This window comes from Nomascus leucogenys, chromosome 4, assembly GCF_006542625.1.
Source record: "Nomascus leucogenys isolate Asia chromosome 4, Asia_NLE_v1, whole genome shotgun sequence".
Classification (NCBI taxonomy): Eukaryota; Metazoa; Chordata; class Mammalia; order Primates; family Hylobatidae; genus Nomascus; species Nomascus leucogenys.
Genome location: NC_044384.1, coordinates 112,362,384 through 112,384,439, shown reverse-complemented (window position 1 = coordinate 112,384,439; position 22,056 = coordinate 112,362,384). Strand labels below are relative to the sequence as shown.

Genomic DNA, 22,056 nt, shown 5'->3' with positions numbered 1-22,056 from the left:
TTGCTGAGCTCCCTGACCAGGTACAGGGGCCAGTTCCTTCTCCATTCTTCCCTGAGGAGTCACAGATATGATGGGCATGGGAGGCCAGCTAGCAGTGGCCTCTGGGGTAAGGTACCTGCTCCTACTGACCTGGGGCCTCACCTGCTGCAGCGCTTGGAGCAAGGCTCACCTTGGATAGCCAAATGTGAAGGGTGTAGTAGGGAAGACATTGCTGAAAGTCACGTTAGTCTGACATTTTCAAGTCCCCCTTGGAGGTGGGGAGATGATGAGGGTTGCAGCTGCCAGGGCACTTTGGGCATGAAGTGCAGGCTGAGCTTCCAAGAGGGCCTAGAGTTGTGAGGGAGGTGTGGCTCCAGATAAGGGAACCATAGTTGGAGTTCATGCTGACACAGTAAATGAAGAGCTTAGTGACAGATCCATTCATTCATTTAATACTCAACTCATTTAACAGATACCTCATCTAATATGTGCCAAGTACTGTGCCCGGCTCTGGAGACATAGTGGGGCAAAGCTTGGTCACTGCCCACAGATTACCCTTGGGCAAGGGCATGTAGACAAGAGCACAGGCAGCGCTAATGCCATGCAATACATGCCTGCATGGGGATGCAGGGCACCACTTGGAGGAATGGTACCTGCCCCAGAGTCTGGGGCACAGAGGGCTGTCAGAGCAGTGAGGCCAGAGTTGAAGCTGAAGGATGAGTATGTGTTAGCTTGACCCAACTTTCAGAGGTTAGTAAGACACAGGGTTGACTGCAGAACTGGGTGGGAGAAGGGGAAGGCCAGGACGTTCACTTGGGGAATTCGAGAGATATTTTGAAGGCAGAGCTGATAGAAGTGGGGTGTGAGGGAAAGAGCTGTCAAGGACGATCCCAGGGGTTTCCCATGGTGTTTATTAGTTAGTTTATTATATCCGGCCTTGTCCCAGGTGATGCTGGAGCTGGCGCAGCTCTACCTGCTCCAGGGTCACCTGGACCTGTGTGAGCAGCACTGTGCCATCCTGCAGACTGAGCAGAACCATGAGACCACTTCTGTGGTAGGAAGCCCCCAGCACCCACTCCCTCCCTCCCTTCCTCCCTTCCCAGGGTCCCTGTGACCAGATGCAGGCTACTTCCTAGCCCCATAACCTCAGATGCCTCACTGAAACACCTCTGAGGAGCTGTCAGGCTGAGAGGACTCAGTGCTGCACCTACTCTGCCCTTTAGCCGGAAGGGGTAGGCTGGCTGGCAGTGGGCAGCATCAATCTCCTGGGCCAGTCTAAGGTGGGGTGAGGTTGATTCACCCCAGGGGAAAGCACATCCACTGTAGGTGAAGGCAAGGGTGGGACAGGTTCCTGGGGCTTCAGGAAAAGCCCTCCTCGGTCCTGCCTCTGTCTTCCCTATCATCCAGACCTCCTCTAGGGCTGGCCCAGGAGCAGAAGCTGAACCCTTGCAGAGCAACGAGGGGTCCTCATCCCTACCTCTATTGCCTGGCAGTTCTCAGAATGGGTGGAGAAGCTTCCCCTGTAGGCTGTCAAAAAGCCCCACTGGTCTCTACCACTGGTCTTACCTTCCCATGTACATCCTCAACCCAACTCTTCTTGCCCCCCACCTTGGGAAGTCCTTACCTTCTGGGTGGGGGCCTGAGAAACCCTCAGGCTTCTCCTGTGGCAGCTTCTCACAAGGCCTAGGGAGGCTGCCTTGCAAGTCCTTTTCTACCTTCCCTTCTTACCACCATCACCCCCATACCCCCCACCTCCCCCTACACCCATGCAAGCTGCCACTGTTGGGAAATCTGGAGCTTCGTATGTTTTCTGATAGTTGATGGCTGACCTGATGTTTAGAAAACAGAAACATGAAGCGGCCATCAATCTTTACCACCAAGTCTTGGAGAAAGCGCCAGGTAATTCTGCCCATGGAGACTGCCTGTACCAGTTCCCACTGAGCAAGGGCCGCTCTCCCAGAGATGGGTGGGACCTCTCCCTCCTTCCTGACTGGGCAGAGGAAGCCCCTTCCTCCCTGATTGTTCCAGAGAAGCAGGAAACTGATAAAGACCCAATGGAACGTGCCGGCCCTTCCCGAGTCCAAGGGGCCAGTTCCTGGTCTCAAGGACTTGGCACTGGACCCAGGACAGCATGTCTGTCCCCAAATCACAGCCAGTGGGGCTTGACACAGTCCCCTTTTGAGATCACAGCCACTTGGAGGGACTAGAAATTCTCCCCTGTTGTATAGCTTCATTCCCATTCACTGCAGCATAAAACCACCCCTTCTTGCTGGGGAAAGGGGCCAGACCTGAGGCTCAGGTTGGAGCCCTGGCAGGCCCATGGCAGTGTGCCCATAGGCCCAGGAGGTCACCACGGTTAGGAGTATGGGTCCTGGGGCCAGGCTGCCTGGGTCTGAGTCCTGGTCTACCACTTACTGGTTGTGCAACTTTCAGCAAATTATTTCTCCATGTCTCAGTGTCCTCATCTGTAAAACAGACACAATAAGAGTACCTACCTAGGCTGGGCGTGGTGGCTCACGCCTGTAATCCTAGCACTTTGGGAGGCCGAGGTGGGCAGACCACAAGGTCAGGGGATCGAGACCATCCTGGCTACACAGTGAAACCCTGTCTCTACTAAAAATACAAAAAAATTAGCCAGGCGTGGTGGCGGGCGCCTGTAGTCCCAGCTACTCAGGGGTGGGCTGAGGCAGGAAAATGGTGTGAACCCAGGAGGCAGAGCTTGCAGTGAGCCGAGATCACGCCACTGCACTCTAGCCTGGGTGACAGGGCAAGACTCTGTCTCAAAAAAAAAAAAAAAAAAAAAGGTTAGGTACCTACCTAATCTTGCAGTTAATATATAGGTAAAGCACTTAATACCAGGTACAATATAAGTGCTATATAAATGTTAGCTGCTATTCTTTACTATTTTTAAGCATTAGTATTATTCTTTACTCTACTCTGGAGACCAGTGGAGACTCTGGAGCTGTTGGAATGTCCCTGCTCAGCCCAGATGGGCAGTATCTCTTGGCTCCTCCTAGGGCCCCAGCATCCTCATCTGATACAGCTACTGGGCATTTCAGCCTGGAGATTTCTGTCTCTTATTTTAGACAATTTTTTGGTATTGAATAAATTAATCGATCTGCTAAGAAGAAGTGGTAAACTTGAAGACATTCCTGCCTTCTTTGAATTGGCCAACAAGGTGTCTAGCCGGGTGCCTTTGGAACCAGGGTTCAAGTACTGCAGAGGTATCTACTGCTGGTGAGTTGGGTGTGGTGTGTTGAGGGGCAGCTCTGTGCAGGAAGCCCTACTGGCAGATAGGCTAGGCCCTTGCTCTGCACAAAGAGAGCAGAAATTCTGCCTCCAGGACACCCGGGCCCAGCAAGTGAGGGCCCACAGGGGCAGGGGTGGAACCCTGGGAGAGCCTGCAGCCTCTGGATGGAGGCCAGGTGAGGGCCACTTGGGCAGGCCACCAGCCTGCATCCAACACCCAGGTCCGACGCCCACATCTCCTCCAGGGGAGCTGGGAAACCAGCGATCCAGCCTCTGCTTTGTGCAGACTCGCAAAGTGGCCCTTGTATATCCCTGCCCTGACTGGGCCTTAGTTTCCCTCACTGATTCTTGATGTTTTCTCCACCACAGGCACATAGGGCAGCCCAACGAAGCCTTAAAGTTCCTGAACAAGGCACGCAAGGACAGCACTTGGGGCCAGAGCGCCATCTACCACATGGTGCAGATCTGTCTGAATCCAGACAACGAGGTTGTGGGCGGAGAGGCTTTTGAGAACCAGGGGGCTGAGAGCAAGTAAGGGCCCATGGAGGCAGGGGTGGAACCCTGGGGAAGTTACGGAAAGCCTGCAGCCTCTGGGTTGAAGCCAGGTGAGGGCCACACAGGCAGGCCACCGGCCTGTGTCTGATACGCAGGTCTAACACCTGCAGCTACATGGAGAAGAAGGAGTTGGAGCAGCAGGGCGTGAGCACTGCCGAGAAGCTGCTGCGTGAGTTTTACCCACATTCAGACTCCAGCCAGACCCAGCTGCGGCTGCTGCAGGGCCTCTGCCGGCTGGCCACCAGGGAGAAGGCTAACATGGAGGCTGCGCTGGGCAGCTTCATCCAGATAGCGCAGGCTGAGGTGTGGCGGGTGGGGACTGGCAGGCATGGGCAGGTGGCAGGGCCGAGAAGACCAGGCAGCCAACGCGTGCTGACGTCCACTTCCCACCTGGTGTGCAGAAGGACAGCGTCCCTGCCCTGCTGGCCTTGGCACAAGCCTACGTGTTCCTGAAGCAGATCCCCAAGGCGCGTATGCAGTTGAAGCGCCTGGCCAAGACCCCCTGGGTGCTGAGTGAGGCTGAGGACCTGGAGAAGAGCTGGCTCCTGCTGGCCGACATTTACTGCCAGGGCAGCAAGTTCGATCTCGCCTTAGAACTGCTACGGCGCTGTGTGCAGTACAACAAGGCAAGGAGCCACACACACACTAGGGCTGCGGGATGGCAGAAAGGGTTCTAGGCATTCCAGGAAGGTGAAGCAGGCTTTGCAGGTAGAGGCCATATAGAATAAGAACTAGTCGGGAAGAGGCAGGCTGAGGGGGGCACATGGGTGACAGGCCAGAATAGGAATGAGGATCAAGGGCGATGGACCAGGTGAGAGGAGGTGCACAGGGGTCGTGTCATGTCCAGAGGAGGGAACACTAAATGACAGAGATGGGAAAGGTTCATGGGTTCCAAGCTGGAGGGAACAGGTCAGAGCAGGCCAGGAATGGGAGTGGCTGAACAGGAGGGCTGCAGGGAAAGGGGTTACGCCAGTGTCTGGGGTAGCTGAGAGGAGGGCACACCGTCGGCTTCTTGCAAAGGTTGGGGTACCCCTGGGGTCCCTTGGCAGTTTGGTGTATGGCAGCTCACTTCTGTCCCTTGCCTGCTTCTGGTTCTGGTCCTAGTCCCACCCTGGCCCAGGGAACCAGTTGGGGCTTCCGCTCTGCAGAGGCTCTAACTGGCTTTCCCTGCAGTCCTGCTACAAGGCCTATGAGTACATGGGCTTCATCATGGAGAAGGAGCAGTCCTACAAGGATGCAGTCACCAACTACAAACTGGCCTGGAAGTACAGTCATCACACCAACCCTGCCATTGGTAAGGCAACCAGCCAGGGTGCACGTGAATGGACATGGGAGGGAGGTGGGCAGGAGGACCCCCACCATGACCCCAGAACTCAAGGCCTGTACTCTGGCTGTTATGAGAACCAGAGGGGTTCTCAGGTCACCAGGGTGCCACCATCTATGCTCTCCATGTCCCTGGTAGGCTTCAAACTTGCTTTCAACTACCTGAAGGACAAGAAATTTGTGGAGGCCATCGAAATCTGCCACGATGTAAGCCAGCAGCCTTGGTGGGGAGGGCCTGGTGTAGCGGTGGGGAACCATGCCTGATACTGCACACCCATTCTCTCTCTGTTCCAGGTCCTCAGGGAGCACCCCAACTACCCCAAGATCAGGGAGGAAATTTTGGAAAAGGCCCGAAGGTCCCTGAGGCCCTAGCTGGGGTCAAGGGGCCTGGACCAGTAGAAGCCATTAACCTACTGAAGTTGTGTGGAGGGATGGAAAGTGGGTCAGTGGAGAAGGGATTCAGAAAATGACACATTCTTCCCCATTTCTATAGTGTATGTGGTTTATTTTGAATCATGTCTCATCTGACCTAACTTTATGTTTTTAAGGCACAAGAAATTTTGCTCTGGGAAGAAAGACATCAACTGGCTTAACTTTTGCTGGGCTCATTGGGCGCTTTCTAACAGACCTCACTTTTATCCCAGACTCTTTGAGGGGGCAGAGGGGAGCAAAGAGGGGGCTCCTAGTGGAATGGTGGTTGAAAATAATCCCCTTCAGCTATTTTTCAATGGTTGTTGCCCCTCTTCTGTCTGGTCTCCAGGATCCTGGAGCTAAAGAAGCAGCTACTTCTCTCTGCCATGCTACCCTCTGAGTCTACCTGGCAGTGGGCCCAGGATGCTGTGGGCAGTGGGCCCAGACAGGAGGATTAACTGCAGAAGGCCCCCACAGCTAAGGCCCTGTGTGACAGGGCCTGCAGGGTGCAAGGGCGGGCCATTGTCCCACCCTGTCCATGCATTGTTTCCCTTTCCCTTGCTCCCCACACCCCCACTCCCCACCAAGTCCAGCTGGCTTCTTCTGGTCCTTACCAGTTTGGGACAAACCTGACTACCCTCGCCTGGCACAAGGAAATACATTCCAAGAAAAAATAGTTCCCACTTCAACTTTTACAAAAGACATTGCCCATCTAACATCCTACAGAAACTCTTTTAATGTCTAAGGGGGCAAATGCAGTGGTTCCTATTTAGATGAATAATGTTAACTGCAACTGGCAAGAGGGTGACAGAGGCCACCTTTGCTGTGCTCCCAATACCAGTCTTCCTTGATGTCATTAAGGATGCCAATAATGGGACAGTCTGGCCTCAGGACAATCAGGAAGCCTAGGATCTCCCAATGTGGCCTTCCCAGGTCCCTTCCCCTCTCTGGGTCTTAGTGTCCCCATTTGTGGCAGGAAATTAGATGTCTCCCAAATCATGGCACAACTCTCTGCCAGTGATACACAGCGAACATTTGAAAGTTTAATAACTATGTGTTTTTAAAAACACATCATTTTTACATAGAAAACCAACTAGCACAGCAAAGTCAGGAATTTATGGGTGCTGTTCCATGGGATGGGTTTAACTTTTAAGCATACTGATATAATTGATTTAAAGAAAAATTATTTAAAGTAGAATGCAGATATGGGCAGAGTTTTCAAGAGCAGTTGTCTAGTGACTAAGGTTTGGGAACAGTGGACAGATAAGAGTCCCTTTGGAACAGTGTAACTCAGATGGTGCTGAGCCTTGTTTTTATAACACACTGCTGATCACATACATGGTTTGTTGATATGAGCTGGGGATCTGGACTGCTTTCTCCAGGTTACTACCATTTTCCCTATGGGAAAACCCAGTCTCCTTTCTGTGATCTGCTTTACAACCCAGTTTTGTTGGGAGAGGTTTGTTGACAGGTCTATCTATATGGAGAATGATCCTGTAAAGGGATTGTGCATTAATCATGTTTTTGCTGTAAAACCTAGATTGTCTTCATTTATCTAAAAACAAAGAAACAAAAACTAAGAACCCTGTGGCCCTAGGTGGGAGTAGGCAGGCCTCAGTCCAGCCATGGGCTGAGTCCCTGTGGTGGAAGCCTGTTGGGGCTTCCTGCCAGAGTACTGGAGCTGAGGGCTGCCACCCAGACCACCAGGCCAATCAGAGCGACCCTGGGAACCCTTGGAAGAACCCAGGTTTTGGATTGTGCGTGCTGAAGTAATTGCAACAGAAGGGTCTCCAGGCACCAGTGAAGAAGAGACAGGACAACTCAGTGTACCAGGGTACTCTAACCTGAGAAGCCTACGGCCCAGCTATTCCTAGTTAAGCTGGTTACAGAGACATACTGCCCCACCATAGGCCAGACTCCAAACTATGAGTCCTCTAATGGCACTGATATGGCCATGTGGTCATGTCCATGCATGTCCAGAGGCAAGAGACAGATACCTAAAGGGTGACAGGACAGGCAAAAATGAAAGGATTAAACATTCAGAGAAAGAATGGCAGAAACATGAACATCAATGCAAGTTGCAAACATACACAGGACTTGCATGTTCCAGGCACTCTTTAAGGGCTTTGTAAATATGAACTAAACAAGCTTATGAGGTGAGTAGTGTTACTGTTTGCATGCAGTATTGAGGACACCCAGGCACAGAGGGAGTAATTTGCATAAATCACCTCACTAGGTAGCAGAAAATCTGAGATTCAAGCCCAGCATTCTGGCTCTGTGCTCTTACCAGTTAAGCCAAAGAGATGAGTGAGCCCAGTACAGACCAAAGCAGAGAATTAGAGCAAGGAGACCCAAATCAGTTCTCCTCTGGTGGTTCCTCCTTCCAGCTCTTGTACAAATCGCTATCATTCCTAAGGGGGAAGTCAACCTTTCTCAGTCCCCCAGACTCAGGCTCCCCAGAGCAGGGTGTGGCCTACTCCTTTGGCCTGCAGCCCAGCTGAGCTGCCAGGGACAGGTCAGACAGGTCTGGCTGGTGCAGAGGGATGAGGTTCTGCAGCTTCCCCCCTGCCCTTCCCGCTGCCCCCCTGCTCAAGTCCCCAGGGACCACAGTGGCGTGTAAGGCCATCACCAGGCCTTGACCAGGCACATCCCCTTACCCTGCCTCCACCCAGGTTGGAGAATTCACCCTCAGGACAAGGCCTCAGCTCAGTGTGGGTGTGTAGGAAGAAGGGTGCCCTTACCCATCCCCAGCAGATAGCCCCATGTCAGAAGACCCTGCTGCTGCTCCTCCCCACCACCCCAGGTCACCACTGTAGAGGAACAGGTTAATCCAAAGGAGAAACTGCTCTATCTGCCTGGCCAGCCTCTCAGCTGGCTTCCTGCCTCCAACTTGACTGGCTTGCCTGGAAAGAGGCCCAATATGCTGGGTGTGCCTACTCCTACCCCCCAACACAGCCTATGTCCATACTCCCCTCTGCAGGGCTTGTCCCCCATCCCCTTTGCCCCTGAGGGTGTACCCCTGCTTCCCACCCCACAAATACATACCACATTGTTAAAAATAAAGCCTCTTTATTGGTACCTGTAAGCTCAGGTACAAGGTGTTCCCACAAGCACACAGGCTGGCAAGGCCTCCTGGGCAAGGGGGCAGGCCCAGAGCCTGCGTTTCTTGGCACAGACACAGAGAGAAATGGAATAAATTATAGTTCTGACACTCAGGGACAATGTAGAAATTATGATGCAAAATTAAACATTAGCAAACAAAGGGTACAAAAACCCTCAGGAGCCACCCCTCGCCAACTGGCCTCAGGGCATGGGCAGGTGGGCCAGGCTGAAGTGCAGTGCCCAGAAAGCCCTGAGATAATAGTCTGGGGCATGGTTCGCGCCCCGAGGTAGGCCCTTTGCCCTCTCTGGGCTTCCTGTTTCCTCCTTCCCCCTCCTACATCCCTGGGCCTGGAATAAAGGCTGTGGCCTTTGGCGAGGGGGAAGATGGAACAGAGGGCAGGAAGTGGAGGGGGCAGGGTGGGGCAGAAGGGAGTTTTGGTCACAGCTGTTCAGCCCAGCCTCTCCCCCTGCCTAGATGATGTCCTTGGCCAGCACCTGCCTGCAGAGCCATCTAGGAGCCAGGCAGCAGACATAGATCATAGAGCTCAAATCCACACCTAGTCTGCACAAAGCCCAGGCAGGGCAAGGTGTAGGACTACAAGGCAAAAGGGGCTCTTGAGGGCCTGTGCCCACCCCACCCATGGCATTACCCACCAGCCAGAGAGGTGCAACCAAAGCCTCCTCAATCTCCAAATAAATTATGGAAATAAATTAGTCTTCACAGTCCAGTGGATTTAGCCACCCATGGGTCTAGGGCTCAGGGTGGCAGAAGCCACTTGATTTCAGCCCTGTCTCACCGTCTTTGGGCTAAGGAACATCACACAAAGACCGAAAAGTGGTCTGCCAAGCTCCAGAGGAGCCACATTTTCTCCTCTTCCAGGCTCACGTTGTGGAGACAGAAGAGCAAGCTGTGGGTGTGGGGGGCCGGGCAGCTGAAAGGGGAAGCCCCCTTCCCCCAATCCTCTCTTCAGCACAGAAAAGTTAAAACAAAATAAATAAATCCAGAGAATTGTATGAAAACCAGGAGTGTGCCCATGGCACCTGTGGGTGAGCCAGCCAGTGGGAGACTGTTACGCAGACTCTGGGGAGCCCCACAATTACAAGAAAGCAGCAACAGGTCTCTTGGGGCTGGGAAAAGGCATCCTGGTCCTCACACCAGCACAGGCTCCATTAGAGATGCTGGGACAGTGTCCTCAAACTGGCTGTCAATAAAGGGATCTAGGGCTTCGGCGGCTGGCTCGGAGAAGCCCATGAGGGACTCCAGGAAGCAACTGCTGGCATCCCCAGGTGGAGAGAGGCCAGGCAGGGGGAAGTGAGGTGCCTCAATGTTGTCCAGGCTGTCAGACACCTTCTGTGATGTGTAGTGAGGCCCCAGACTATAATCTGGCAGAGCCTGGAGTAACTCAAAGGAGTCACAAGAAGACAAGCTGAGATCCACTGAGCTACTCTGGCCGGCGTCCATGCTGGGTGGCACTGAGGTGCCAGGAAGGCTGCCTTCTCTTGACCCTTCAAGGCCACCATTTAGGAAGCAGCTGGCATCCAGGTTGGCATTCTCATCCAGGATGCCTGATGTGAAGCTACAGCCAGAATAGCTGTGGGTCCAGCTGGCCAGGCCACCAGGGTCACTAGTACCAAAGATGTCAGCTGGATGGAAGCAGCTGAGGTTGTCCAGGTTCCCCACACTCCCTTCCTCCTCTTCCTCCTCCTCCCCCCCAAAGTCAGAGTCACTGAAACTCAGGATCCGTGCCAGGCTGTCATCATCAACGCCAGGCTGGAAGCCAGGGCCAGGCAGGCCTGGGTGGGTGGGGCAGTCAGGAGCCTCACTAGTACCCGATGCTGATGAAGATGCTGTGGAAGAATCAGTCATATCGCTGCTGCAGCTGTTGTCTCCCAGCTCATTGTTCATGGGGGGCTTGGCCAGTGGGAAAGTAGGGACCAGGGCCTCCTCACCAGGGCTGGGTGGGCTGCCCTGGACAGGGGCCTCTAGCTCCCTAAAGCTCTCAGCCTCCTGTTCCAACTGTAGGCGGGTGAGTGTGTGGATGAAATGGGTCTGAACTCTTGCCTGATTAAATTCCACACGGCCCATGGGGTTCTCACAGCCCTCCCTGCAGCAGCCACAGGGGAATGCTGTGTGGTCCATCTGCAGAGAAAGTAGAGGTACAAGTGAGGGTTCTGTGGAGTGCAAAGAAGTCCCCACGCTCAGGTTCCCCATCACAGCCCAGTCCAGCCACCACACCTGGCACTTGATGCCTGCCAGGCTGCAGCTGCAGGTCTCAGGGTCGCAGATCCTGTCGCAGTGACAGCCACAATCCTCCCGGGATTGGCGCAGTGCCTGCAGCTCCCGCTTCTCCTCCCGATCGATCCTTCGCACGCCCGAAGCCCTCAGCAGAGCTCGACGTCGCCGGGCTGGGTAGGGCTGTAGGAAGCTCACTTCTTCCAACCGGCCACCTGCCACAGCGACTGCCAAGTCCTCCTCCACAGAGGCGTCATCAATGGCATCCACCGCAGGTGGCAGCCCTGCCTCTGCCTTGGGTACCCCAGCTGCCGAAAGCTGCATCCACAGGAAAGGGGGATGTGAGAAGCACAGACATGGACATGGGCTTCACCCTACTGTCACTAGACAAACCCTCCCCAAGTGCTTACCCCCCACTACTCGTGCTTAATCTGCGATGGGCACTGTGTGTCAGACAGTGAACAGGACAGCCAAGAAAACTGCCCCCAGGGCATTTGAAAAAAAAAGAGATATCCTACTCATGGCATTCCCTAGATCATGGACAGACTCCCTTTCCTAACCAGGCAGATACACACACCCCCAGTTCATATCAACTTTACATCCCCCTCTCCAAAAAGTTCAGATTCAGGTATCATGCCCTCAGCCCCTGCAGCAAATAGACACGAGCCCTCCTCTGTGGCTCCTGTTTGCAGACAACCCAGGCAACAGACTCCAATCAAGCCAATTACTAGGCCCACAGGCCTGTTTCCCCATACACATAATGAGCAAGTCAGCACCCACCACTGGTACGCCCACCCCTCAAGGTTAGGACTCCAGGAGCTGCCTCAGGAGGTGGGCCATGGAGAGGGCTGTCTCTACCTTCCACTGCAGCATCTCCAACTTCTCCTCTTTCAAGCGCTGGCGGAGCTTCTCGTGCCGTGCACGGGCTTGCTCCTGTGCAAACTCAGCCAAAGAGAAGCGACGGCAGGCACTGTGGCGAGGGGCCATACCCAGAGTACAGCCACCATGGCTGGGCACACTGGTGAAGCCCTGGCAGCGGGGGAAGTAGAAGACGGTGATCCCATCAAAGGCTACACGGCCTGGGCGCTCCCGGCGAGCCCGCTTCAGGATAGACAGGGCTAGAAAGCAGGCAGAGATGGGCTGGGGATTAGTTTTCAGTGAGGCACAACTTACCTCCAAAAAGATCATGTCAGACTGACCTCCCGCCTCCCACCTTTCCCCTCCTCCCTCTCCACCCACTTTGAAAAAAGAAATGTGAATTTAGGAGCCTGTGTGGCTGGGACTGGAGCGGCTGAAACTGAATACCACACCCATGTCAGCACTGGCTTATTGTTATCTACCAGTCCAAATGACAGTATTCATAAGATTAAACATCTTTCCTATGTTTATTAGCCATGTACAGGTCCTTTGTACAGTTTTCTATTGTTTTTTATTGATTTGTAGGATTTCTGTATTTTGCAACAGGCTTAAAAAGGCTTTCCCTTTACAAGTGAATGTTTATTGATTAGTAAGCTATGTACTGGTATTTTCATTAGGTTGAACCATAACAAATTACCATGTAATGGTCAAATATTGGAAATTCCATATATTTCAACTTACTATATTAATTTTGTACCCAGCTACCAGAGGGAATTCCCTTCTAAAAGGTTTTCTGTTTATACTGTTAGATTCCATGTGCTAAAAATTATATTCTTTTTATGTGTAATGCACAGATATACCCTACAGTACATAAAAAGGTAAACAGCACATCTATTGTATTAAAATTTCATGGTGGGGGGTAATTAAGGAGAAAATGTCTAAATAGGCTTCCTGGGAAACAATAATGAAAAATAAGGTCCAGAAACACTGCTCTAGGGCCATGTTCATCAGTCTGGAATCACAATTATACAAGCTTGAAAATAACCAGGAAAAACCCCTTTTCACTATGTTCAGGCAAAATGGACAGCATTTTGACAGGAGAGGGACCGGCTTGACAGGCCCCGTGGCAGAGAAGCATGGGGCGGGCGGGGAACTCCAGCAGTTCCATTTGTAGGAGGGTAGGGTGCTCATTGGAGAAACGAAACTGCAACAGAAGGGAGGGGCCAGACCGGGAAGGACCTGAGGGCACTCTGCAGAGCTGCATCCTGGATGTCATCACTCCCGAGGTCAAAGGTGGATTAGCTGGGCTCAGGTGCCCCTGGACAGTGGACACTGAGTGACCACTGTATTATAGCTCATGAGAGCTACTGCCATGGGGACATAACCTCCAGAGGCCAAAGGCATTTGGTCAAGGACTTCTAAATTTCATCTTTCAGGAAGGCAGGCAGGTGATGGAGTTCCCAGGGGAGGGAGGACTCACGGGTGAAACTTCTGGGGCCACAGAAGTCACGGTCAGGCAGGGGCATCTGATCCCAGGGGCCTTCCTCCTCTGAGTCCCAGGCACGGGAGACAGAAGAGCTTGGGGAACAGCAGCGAGATTGGCACCCAGAGGAAGAGGAAGAGGAGGAGGAGGAAACCGAGGAGTTGTCTTCATCCAGCTGGTCAAATTTCCTCTTCAACAGCCCAGTCATGGTGGTGCCGGAGGTGCTCTGGGGTCTGGGGACAGACAGCCTGGAATGGGAATGAGAAGGCTCTAAGTGGCAGGCAGGCAGCAGCAGGTGGGCTTCCAGCCAGGATCATCATCCCTCCCACTTACCCTCCAAGGCATCCCAGACCCTGGCCTCTGCCCTCCAGCCCTGCCTGTGGAGCTCTGTGTGGGGGAGTGCACAGTCTCCAGGAGGATCTCTGCACAAGGCACAGCACCTCCCTCCCTCCAAACTAATGTGCAAATCCACAGCCTGATGTTTCAAACTCCCACCTCTGCTCAAAGCCTTCCCAGGCACCAGGCACCTTCCCCACTACCTCCTACAACACACACTTACGTACATACACAAAACACACACACACACACACACACACACACACACACACACGCATCCACACCAGCAGGGGAAGGAGGCAGACATACAAACAGATGGACTGACAGACCTCAGCCTGGTCTCACTCATTCCCCGACAGGAATCCTGGGGCTGACTCATAGGCTGGGTGATTCACACAGCTTGCATCTGTGTGCCTGTGTGTGTGTGTATGTGTGTGTGTTTGTGTGTGTGTGCGCCCTACAGCCCAAGCAGCCCACACAGCCCGCACAGCCCTGGTATGGTGGCTCTGCTTCCTCCTCCTCCTCCAGCACACCCACACAGGCACGCCACCCTGCACACTGGCAGGGCTGCGGGCCCTTGCTCCAGGCTAGCCAGGCACTCTGGGGAACAGGCTGGCTTTGACGTTGGCCTCCATTCCTAGACGGAGTAGTTTCTGAGCCCTCCCCCTCCCGGTGTGGGAGCTTCTCAGACTTTCCCTTAGAAACCCCCGCTCCACTGTCAAGAAGTCTCCTGCCTCCAGGCCTGTGTGACCACAGCCACTCAGGCCGTCTCTTTAACATCTCATTTGATCCTAATGTCCAAAGTCTCTCCTGTCTGTGGCTTCATGACATGGAGCACCCCACAACACATCACTGTCTCCCATGTGAGAGTCTCAGCCCTCAGAAGTATAACCAGAGACTCCCACAGCTGGCTGGCCTTACCCAAGCAGAAGAGACTTGGGGCTCATTCCCTGGAATGCGTCAGCAAATAAGGGTCCTTCCCAAGGTTTGGCAAGCCCCAGAGGACTCAATCCCAAAGGCTGAGTACAGCTACCTTGTGTCTGTTGCTCCAGCTGGGCCTTCGGGGAGGTCACCAGGGGGAAAGGGAAAGGAAGTTGAAGCTGAGGGCCGAGGCCCCAGTGCTGGGGAACCCTTCCCCCACTGCCATCACAGGAAATGAGAGAGAACAGGAAAAACCAACCAGAAGGCTGTCTTGGTCTCCTCTACTCAGGTGTCCTTTCCAAACACTCCTTCGCCCTCTTCCCAGCCGCCTACGAAGTCCCCGAATCCTGTAGAGTTTGCTGTCAACCTTACTAACTGGATAATGTTTACCCCAGGGACAGCCTCCCCTAGGCAAGCGTGAGAGAAGCAAGAAAATCTCCCTCCCCGGCCAATCCCCCACCCTGGGCCTGAGGGAAGAAGACTCACAGATGTTTCCGGGGGCTTCTCCGTGGGTAGTTTCTCAGGCTTGGCACCCCCCTCCCAGGGTCAAACCACAAACAAAAACAACCCAGCTCCCAGCTGACCCGCAGGTTCTCCCAGGAGGTGGGGGATTCATGACCCAGAGGCAGGCATATACACATGTACACACATGCTCAGACCACACGGAAACACACATATGGACAAACAACACCCACATATCCTGTCCCCATCGCATCCTGCCAAGAGACCCCATCCTTTCCCAAGTTCCAGATGCCATCTACAGGGCCCTGAATGCCTCCTTCACCACACATCCAGCCTGAGATCCCCCAGGACCCGCTGCCCACTTGGTATCTCTGCCCAGCCATCCTCTAGAAACAAAAAATTCTGCAGGCCCCAAATCGAACCCCTTGTCTCTGTTCCCCACCCCCCATGCCATCTGTTCCTCTTCCTGTGTTCCCTATCTTAGTAACAGCCCCACCACCCACCCAGTCACTCAAGCCAGAAACCTGCAGTCATCCTCAACTCCTTCCTCTCTCTTCCTCCATCTACATCCAGGCACCCCATGCCTGGGAGTTCACGTAAATCCATTTAATCCACACAAAGTCAGGTACAGACCCAGTAGGTATCATGAAGGCCACGTGGCAGTGTTAAGAACTTCGGCTCCAGAACCAGACTGCCTGCTTTTGAACTCTGGATCCACTATTAATTGGCTGGGTAATCCTGGGCAAGTTCCTTAACCTCTCTGTGCCTCCAATTCTTTGTCTTAAGACCTCATAGGGTTGAGAGGTTTAGAAGAATCAATACATGTCACATGTTCTTAGATTAGTGATAAGTGCCCAGTGAATGTGTTATTCTACACTGTTAAAAAAAAATAAAAAATGAGCTCCAGCTCCTGGATGCACACGACACAGATGCATCTCACAGACATCATGCTGAGTGAAAGAAGCCAGACATGAAATACATGCAAATGTTCAAAAAAAGGCAGAACTACTCTGTGATGATATAAGTCAGAGCAGTGGTTCCCCAGGGGAGGGAGAAGGACACCCTGGAGAGAGTCATGAGGGAAATTTTCTGGGGTGGGAGGTAGGAAGGGCTGGGGGACCTGTAAAAGTTCTGTGTTGATCTGCATGGTGGTTAAATGGATGTCTAAAATTGTAAAAATTCATCTTATGGACACTTAAGATTTATATACTTATGCATTTTATTTAGGTTACTATCAATTTAAAAAGTTCACTAACCTTAACATGTCTCTGTCCCCACAGCAGCTACCCCATGTCCCTCTGCTCCTGCCCTCTTTCCCCAGCCATTTTTGATCCTGCAGCCAGAATGACCTTCTTAAACCACACATTTACCTGCCACTCCCACACCTAGAACCACTCTATAGCTCCCCTTGGGGCATTAGGATCAAGTCCAGAATTCAAGAAGCTGAAGCTGACCTGGCCACTGCTTCCCTCTCCCCACCTTGCTCTCTATACTCCAGCTGAACTGGCAGTTCCCATAATGGCCATGTCCCCGCTCACCTCCTGGCCTCTGCAAAGCTGGAACAACCCAGCCTCATTCCCTTTCAGAAAGTCATCTTTCAAGGGGCCTCCTGAATCCCCCACTCCTTCCTCCTGCCTCTCTGTGCTCCTGCTATGGACTGAATATTTGTATCCTACCAAAATTCTTATGTTGAGACTGAATCCCCAGTGTGATGGTATTTGGAGGTGGGCCTTGGGGTAATCAGGAGATGAATGACACCTTATTAGCACCTTTATAAGAAGTGACACAAAAGAGATGGTCTCCCTCTCCAACACGTGAGCTCAGACCCAGCAAGAAGGTGTCCACCTGCAAGCCGAGAAGACGGACTTCATCAGGCTGACTAGAGCCTTGATCTTGGACTTCACAACCTCCCAAGGTGTGAAAAATAAATCTTTTTTTAAAGCAACACAGTCTATGGACTTTCTATTATAGCAGCCCAAAGTAAAACAGCTCCCAAAAACCCTGGTATTTCCCCATCACAGACTTTATCTGATCAGACTGCAAGGGCCTCATTGCTCATCTGCCTCACGCTGAGGGCATTTCTCTCTGGCTGCCCCTGTGCCTATGTCTAGGACAGAGGCTGGCATAGAGAGGGCACCTGATAATACCAGAGGTAAGCAGACCAGCCCTGCATATCAGGTACAGACCCAACTGCACAGGCAATCTTACGCACATGAGGCTGCTGAGGGTGACTGGTCAGTGTGACCTTCTCCTGCTCCTGTCACAGTTAATTTAAGAGGGGCAGGAGGAGAGTCACATGTCTATCCCCCAGCTGTGCCAGAGGGTACAAGCAAGAATGGTGCTCAAAAAGGGTGGCTCTGGGGGCAGGGGAGGGAAGCTCAGGCTGCAGGCAGGTGCCAGTGTAGGCAATCCCAGGAGGCTCCCTGGTCCCCCAAGAGGAAACAGATGGAGAGAGATGTCAGGAAAGCAGGCTCAGCCACACACTGTGGCTCTGCCTAAGGGATGTCGACAGAAAGAGAACTTAAGGTGAGGAGGTTATGACCTCCAAGCCTACAGACAGGGAAACAGAGACACAGGGAAGCTACGGTCATGCTGCAGGTTCTAGTGATGAATAATCCCTTCCAAATCTGCAGAGCGGGAATGAAATAAGAAATTACCTCCTCCCTGATACTCCTCTGGAGAGGTGGGGGAAGTGCCCCTGGTTTTCATGTTCCTCTGTTCCACCTGGGAATCCAGAGGCTAAGAGGCAGAGGCAGGAGATGAAACAAAAAGACTGAGCCAGAGACAAGGAGAGGCCAAGAGGGAATGAAAGATAGTGAGAATCTAAGAAAAGTGTCAGACAGTGAGTCAGAGGTGGGGGGAGGGGCCCTCAGCAGCTACCCAGGAATCAAGATCCTGACCATGGCAGTGTTCCCAGGGTGAGCACAGCCCCCTCCCTAGGGTCCTGGAGGAAGGAAAAGCAGTTCCCAGGAGCTGGCTCAGACAGAAATACCACACCGCCGAGGAACCCCAGAGACAGGCCCTGAATCAGAGAGCCAGGCTTCTTCTGGGATCTGAGCCCTGACAATCAGGCAGCCCTCCTGCCACCACACACAGGCACTGACAACCCCCCACTCAACTGGCCACAGTTATCTACAAGCTCAGATCACACTGTGCGAATCCAGGAAAGGCCACCTCACCCCTGGGCACCAAGCAACCAAAGGCTGTTTTCGAGAAGTGGGGGCGGGGCTTGAAAACGTCACAGCAACTCCTCTGTCCACCTCAGCAGTCCCACCAGTGCCCCAGGCCTCAGCCCAAGCCAGTCTTAGGGAGGGGGCACCTTTAGCTGCCTCCATCCCCCTTCAGGAATCTGAAGAATGTGTCCTTTAACCTCAGAGCCCCAGGCCTTGGCCAGTCCCCCCAAAACACTTGGGGTCACATGACCCCTGTCCCTCAGGAACTTCCTGGGAGAAGGGGAGGGCACCTCCCAGCACCTCTAGCCCCCACTGAAAAACCAGCCTGGGTGGCCCAGAGAGGGCAGACCGAAAGCCTTGGCACCTCTTCCTCCAAGCATCCCTCTGAAGGAGAGCTGGGGGAGGGGACAGCTCCTCGGCTTTGGCCTCCAGGACCTGGCACTGGATAGGTGCCAAATGTTTGCTGGCTACATGAGACACTTGTTCCTGCAGAAGGGAAACTGCACCTGACAATGACTGCTTCCTCCACCTAAGTGGGGCCTTCTTTCCTCTCGCATTCATTCATTCAACAAATACGCACTAAGCTCACGTATGTGCCAAACACTGTGGCAGGCACTCGCGCATGCAGGGAGCAAGACTTACACAACTGCTGCCCTCTTGAAGCTCTGAATTGAGCAGGGCGGACAAATAGAGTGGGGTGCTGGGATGGAGGGTCTGAAGGGTAGGACAGAGTACGGCTGGGGTGATGGTAGGTCTCTCCGAGGAAGGAATGCAGGCAGAGTTCCAGACAGGGGCTCCGCATGGGTAAGGAACAGGAGGAGGGACCAGCACAGTGTGATCGGAGGAGGGGCAGCCCGTGAGGCTGAGCCTGGGCTCCAGGGCAGGCTTTAGCTCGAGGGCACAGCAAGCCACAAAGGGCTTAAGTAGGGAGTGACAATGCCAGATTTGCATTTTAAAAACGTGGCTCAGCACCGGGAGTGGAAGGGGTGTGACCGGTTGGAGGTGCTGCCAGGGCCAGGTGAGATGACAGGTCAAGGGCATAGGAGAAAGGCAGATACCGAGATGTGGAGAAGGAAGAGGGCAGGGCTGTCAAGGATTTGGGTCGGGGGAGGTGATGAGTTACTCTCCAAAAGGCTTGAGACTTCTGGGTGGAGGTGCTGGGTGGGCAGCAGGAGATGGGGAGGAACCCTCTGGTGTCAGGAGTGTGGGCTACGGCTGTGTGTGATTGTGCTGGGAGCGGGAGTGACTCAGTGTGTGACTATGGCTGTGGTGTGGGCATCTCCACAGTGCGTGCCTGTGAATGGGCCCCGGGGAGGAGAAACTGAGGAAGGGGAGGAAGTACGTGCTGCGGAAAGAGGAGAAGTGCGTGGGAGACAGTCTACGTGTGCCTGCGGGTGGCCGGTGTAGCTGCGCCCGTGACTCACAGCAGTGGCCTCTGAGAGTGACGGCGACTGACAAACAGGTGAGCCTACGACACAATCCCTCCCTCCCGGGGTCCGTGACTCACCGCGCCTCCCTCTACGCTCATCCCTCCACTCCCTCCCTGACCCCCGCCGGCCGGGGGCGCCCGGCACACGCGGCAGCTCCCGCAGCCTCCCCGAGGGGGGAGCCCGAGGAGGAAGGCGACAAATGTCACCTGCTCCGGCCACGCGAGGAACTTCTGAAAAGTTCTCAGGCAACTGGGTCAAAAGGAAACTCACCCGCGGACGCACGCCCCCGTCGCCTCGCCGCTCGCGCGCAAGCCCGGCTCTGTCCCCACTCGCGCCGAGCTCGGGGAGCCGTGACTTCTCTCGGGGTTACCGCGGCAGGCGGGGGAGGGGAGCAGAAAACCTGCGACTCCCGCCGGCCGGGCCCCCGGCCCCCGACTCCGGCCGCGGCACGCCGTCAGAGCCGGGCAGCTCCAGCCCCCGCGCCCGCTCAGGGTACCGGGGAGTGAACCGCAGCAGGCAGGAGCGGCAGTGTCACTCGCGCTGAATGCCCCCTCCCCAAAGTCCCGTCCTGCCGGGCCCGAGGCCCCTCGGGGCTCACCTGCAATCCGGACGCTCGCGGAGGACAACGACGCGACCCGCGTCCCGGCCGGGGACGCCCCCCGCGCCGCGACTCTGTGCGCTCGGCCCGGCAGCCGTCGGTCCAGCCGCCCCTCGCACTGCGCGTCCGGCAGCGGCGGCGGCGGCGGCGGGAGACTGGCTGCGCCCAGCCCCGCCCGCCGCTCCGCCCTCCTCGTCAGTGGAAAACTCCGGGGCTCACTGCGCTGACGCACGCCGGGCCTCCAGCCAGGCAGCCCGGCAGCCCCGCCCCGGAGGCGCCGCCTCCTCCCCCGCCTGGAGCCTGGCGCAGCGGCCTGGGGGCCTCCCTGCGGACTCTGACCCGGTAACTGCGCCTCCGCCGCTCTCCGCCCCCAGTCCTCTCCCGCCAGCGCCCTCCCCGCCCCGCTTCCAGCACCGTCCCTAAAGGCGCGGACGACTCAAGCCGGCAGAGCCGCGCGTAGAGCTCCCCACCTCGCCCCACCGCCCCAGTTTACAGATGGGTACACTAAGGCCGGGAGCACCTCGTAACTCCCCAAGGCCACGGGCTAGACAGTGGCAGAGCCGACGTCTCCTGTACGCTCTCCACCCCCATCCCTCTAGAGGGAGTTTATTTTTTTCCAATCTAAAAGTTCCCTCCTCCGCCCTCAACCTACCACCCACCCCCAGATCCGCCGGAAAAGTAAACTGTGGCTGGAGAGGAATCTGGGGTGTGTGGGGTGGGGAGGCGGGGAGCGGGAAGGATGGATGTAATAAGTGGGCCTGAACTTCATCCCTGCCCACGGGCCAAGAGACCCTTCCCTGCAGAAGTTCCAAACTAGGGGTTCTTAGAACTAGCTTCCCCACTCCCACCTCAACCTTCCCTCAATAAAAAGGCTGGTTTCTTCCGGGCCAGATCTTGGCCACTTAAAATGGCCCACTGCCTTCTCTGCTCCCGCCAAGGCCTTTCCTGACTCGGGGCCAACCCTCCCGGTACGGCATGCCCCGGCAACCAAGTCCTGGCCTGGGAGCCCACCCTCAGCCCCATTTCCCAACCGCAGGTACGAGTCTACTCATCACCTCGAGCGTTTCCACCCTCACGCTTTTACTGCAGCCGGTCTTCTCGACTGGAATGCTCTCCTGCCCTCTCTCTGCTTACCAGAATCCCAATGCCTTTAAGGGCTCAGCTTGCACTGCCTCCTCCAGGGAGCCTTCGTGGGAGCCTGACCCTCCCCCTCCCCGTCCTGTTCCCGCTGCATTCTGGGTTCTTCTGACTGTCCTAGATGAATGCTGTCAGCCACTAGCCCAGCCCTCAGGATTCCATTCTACCTTCCTCCAGGTTGGGGGTGGGGGTGACCTCCTGGCCTGCTTGGATGGCATCTGCGGTGGAGTTGATGGTGAGAGCCCCTCTTCAGCCACAGATGTGTATGTAGAATGGCAGGGGTCTGCTCCCCTTTACCTTTCCTGCAAGAACAATAGGAGGAAAGCAGGTTGGGGGAAGATAAAGGCCCTGTCCTTCCGCATGCGTTGAGTGTGTACCTGGGGGCCTGCAGGGGGAGGTGTCTGGGCAGCTGGAGCTTCCCAGTACCCTCTGGCAGTGGCTTCCCAGTACCCTCCTGATGAAGTCTCAACTCCTTGGGGCCTACAAAGCTGGAATAATCTGGCCCTTTCTCACTTTTGCAGTCTTACCTCTCTCTTCATACCCTCATTTACCACTCCCATTTACCACTCCCTTCCCCCCCACCCCGCTTCAATGCCATTAATGTGTGTACGTGTCATTTTGTTGGTTTATGTGCTTTTTTTTTTTTTATTTTCGAGATGGAGTCTCGCTCTGTTGCCCAGGCAGGAGTGCAGTGGCTCAATCTCGGTTCACTGCAACCTCCGCCTCCTGGGTTCAAGCGATTCTCCTGCCTCAGCCTCCCGAGTAGCTGGGATTACAGGCATGCCCCACCACGTCTGGCTAGTTTT

At 54.7% G+C, this 22,056-nt stretch overlaps 2 protein-coding genes and 1 long non-coding RNA gene across 5 annotated transcripts in view; 2 read left to right on the top strand and 1 right to left on the bottom strand.

The window, feature by feature from the left end:
• The window catches only part of TTC21A (tetratricopeptide repeat domain 21A), a 31,190-nt gene extending 25,598 nt beyond the window's left edge, over positions 1-5,592 (top strand). For 2 of the 3 annotated variants that reach the window (XM_012497640.2, XM_030812089.1), the window contains exons 21-29: positions 926-1,033; positions 1,797-1,878; positions 3,066-3,216; positions 3,598-3,759; positions 3,894-4,086; positions 4,185-4,409; positions 4,957-5,077; positions 5,246-5,313; positions 5,401-5,592. In XM_012497640.2, coding sequence (XP_012353094.2) covers positions 926-1,033; positions 1,797-1,878; positions 3,066-3,216; positions 3,598-3,759; positions 3,894-4,086; positions 4,185-4,409; positions 4,957-5,077; positions 5,246-5,313; positions 5,401-5,478 — 1,188 coding nt within the window. In that variant the 3' untranslated portion in view covers positions 5,479-5,592. The remainder of the gene's footprint in view (positions 1-925; positions 1,034-1,796; positions 1,879-3,065; positions 3,217-3,597; positions 3,760-3,893; positions 4,087-4,184; positions 4,410-4,956; positions 5,078-5,245; positions 5,314-5,400) is intronic. The other variant, XR_004029787.1, reaches the window with a different exon arrangement.
• A 2,977-nt stretch (positions 5,593-8,569) lies between these two features.
• CSRNP1 (cysteine and serine rich nuclear protein 1) lies at positions 8,570-20,293 on the bottom strand. Its single transcript, XM_030812088.1, has 5 exons — positions 20,114-20,293; positions 13,191-13,441; positions 11,711-11,970; positions 10,856-11,170; positions 8,570-10,759 (listed from the first exon to the last, which is right to left on the bottom strand). Exons 2-5 carry the CDS (start codon positions 13,399-13,401, stop codon positions 9,770-9,772), a joined length of 1,776 nt encoding a protein of 591 aa, XP_030667948.1. The 5' UTR covers positions 13,402-13,441; positions 20,114-20,293; the 3' UTR covers positions 8,570-9,769.
• The window catches only part of LOC115834809, a 21,783-nt gene continuing 19,018 nt past the window's right edge, over positions 19,292-22,056 (top strand). The window contains exon 1 of the long non-coding RNA XR_004029786.1: positions 19,292-19,547. This is a non-coding gene — a long non-coding RNA (uncharacterized LOC115834809). The remainder of the gene's footprint in view (positions 19,548-22,056) is intronic.

What these genes read in the sequence shown, in the direction of transcription:
- CSRNP1 (XM_030812088.1), bottom strand. Translation starts at nt 13,401, where the DNA reads ATGACTGGGCTGTTGAAGAGGAAATTTGACCAGCTGGATGAAGACAAC. An exon ending in TGGAGATGCTGCAGTGGAAG is followed by an intron (nt 11,171 to 11,710) that starts GTAGAGACAGCC and finishes CTGTGGATGCAG; the next exon opens with CTTTCGGCAGCTGGGGTACC. An exon ending in TGGCAGGCATCAAGTGCCAG is followed by an intron (nt 10,760 to 10,855) that starts GTGTGGTGGCTG and finishes CTTTCTCTGCAG; the next exon opens with ATGGACCACACAGCATTCCC.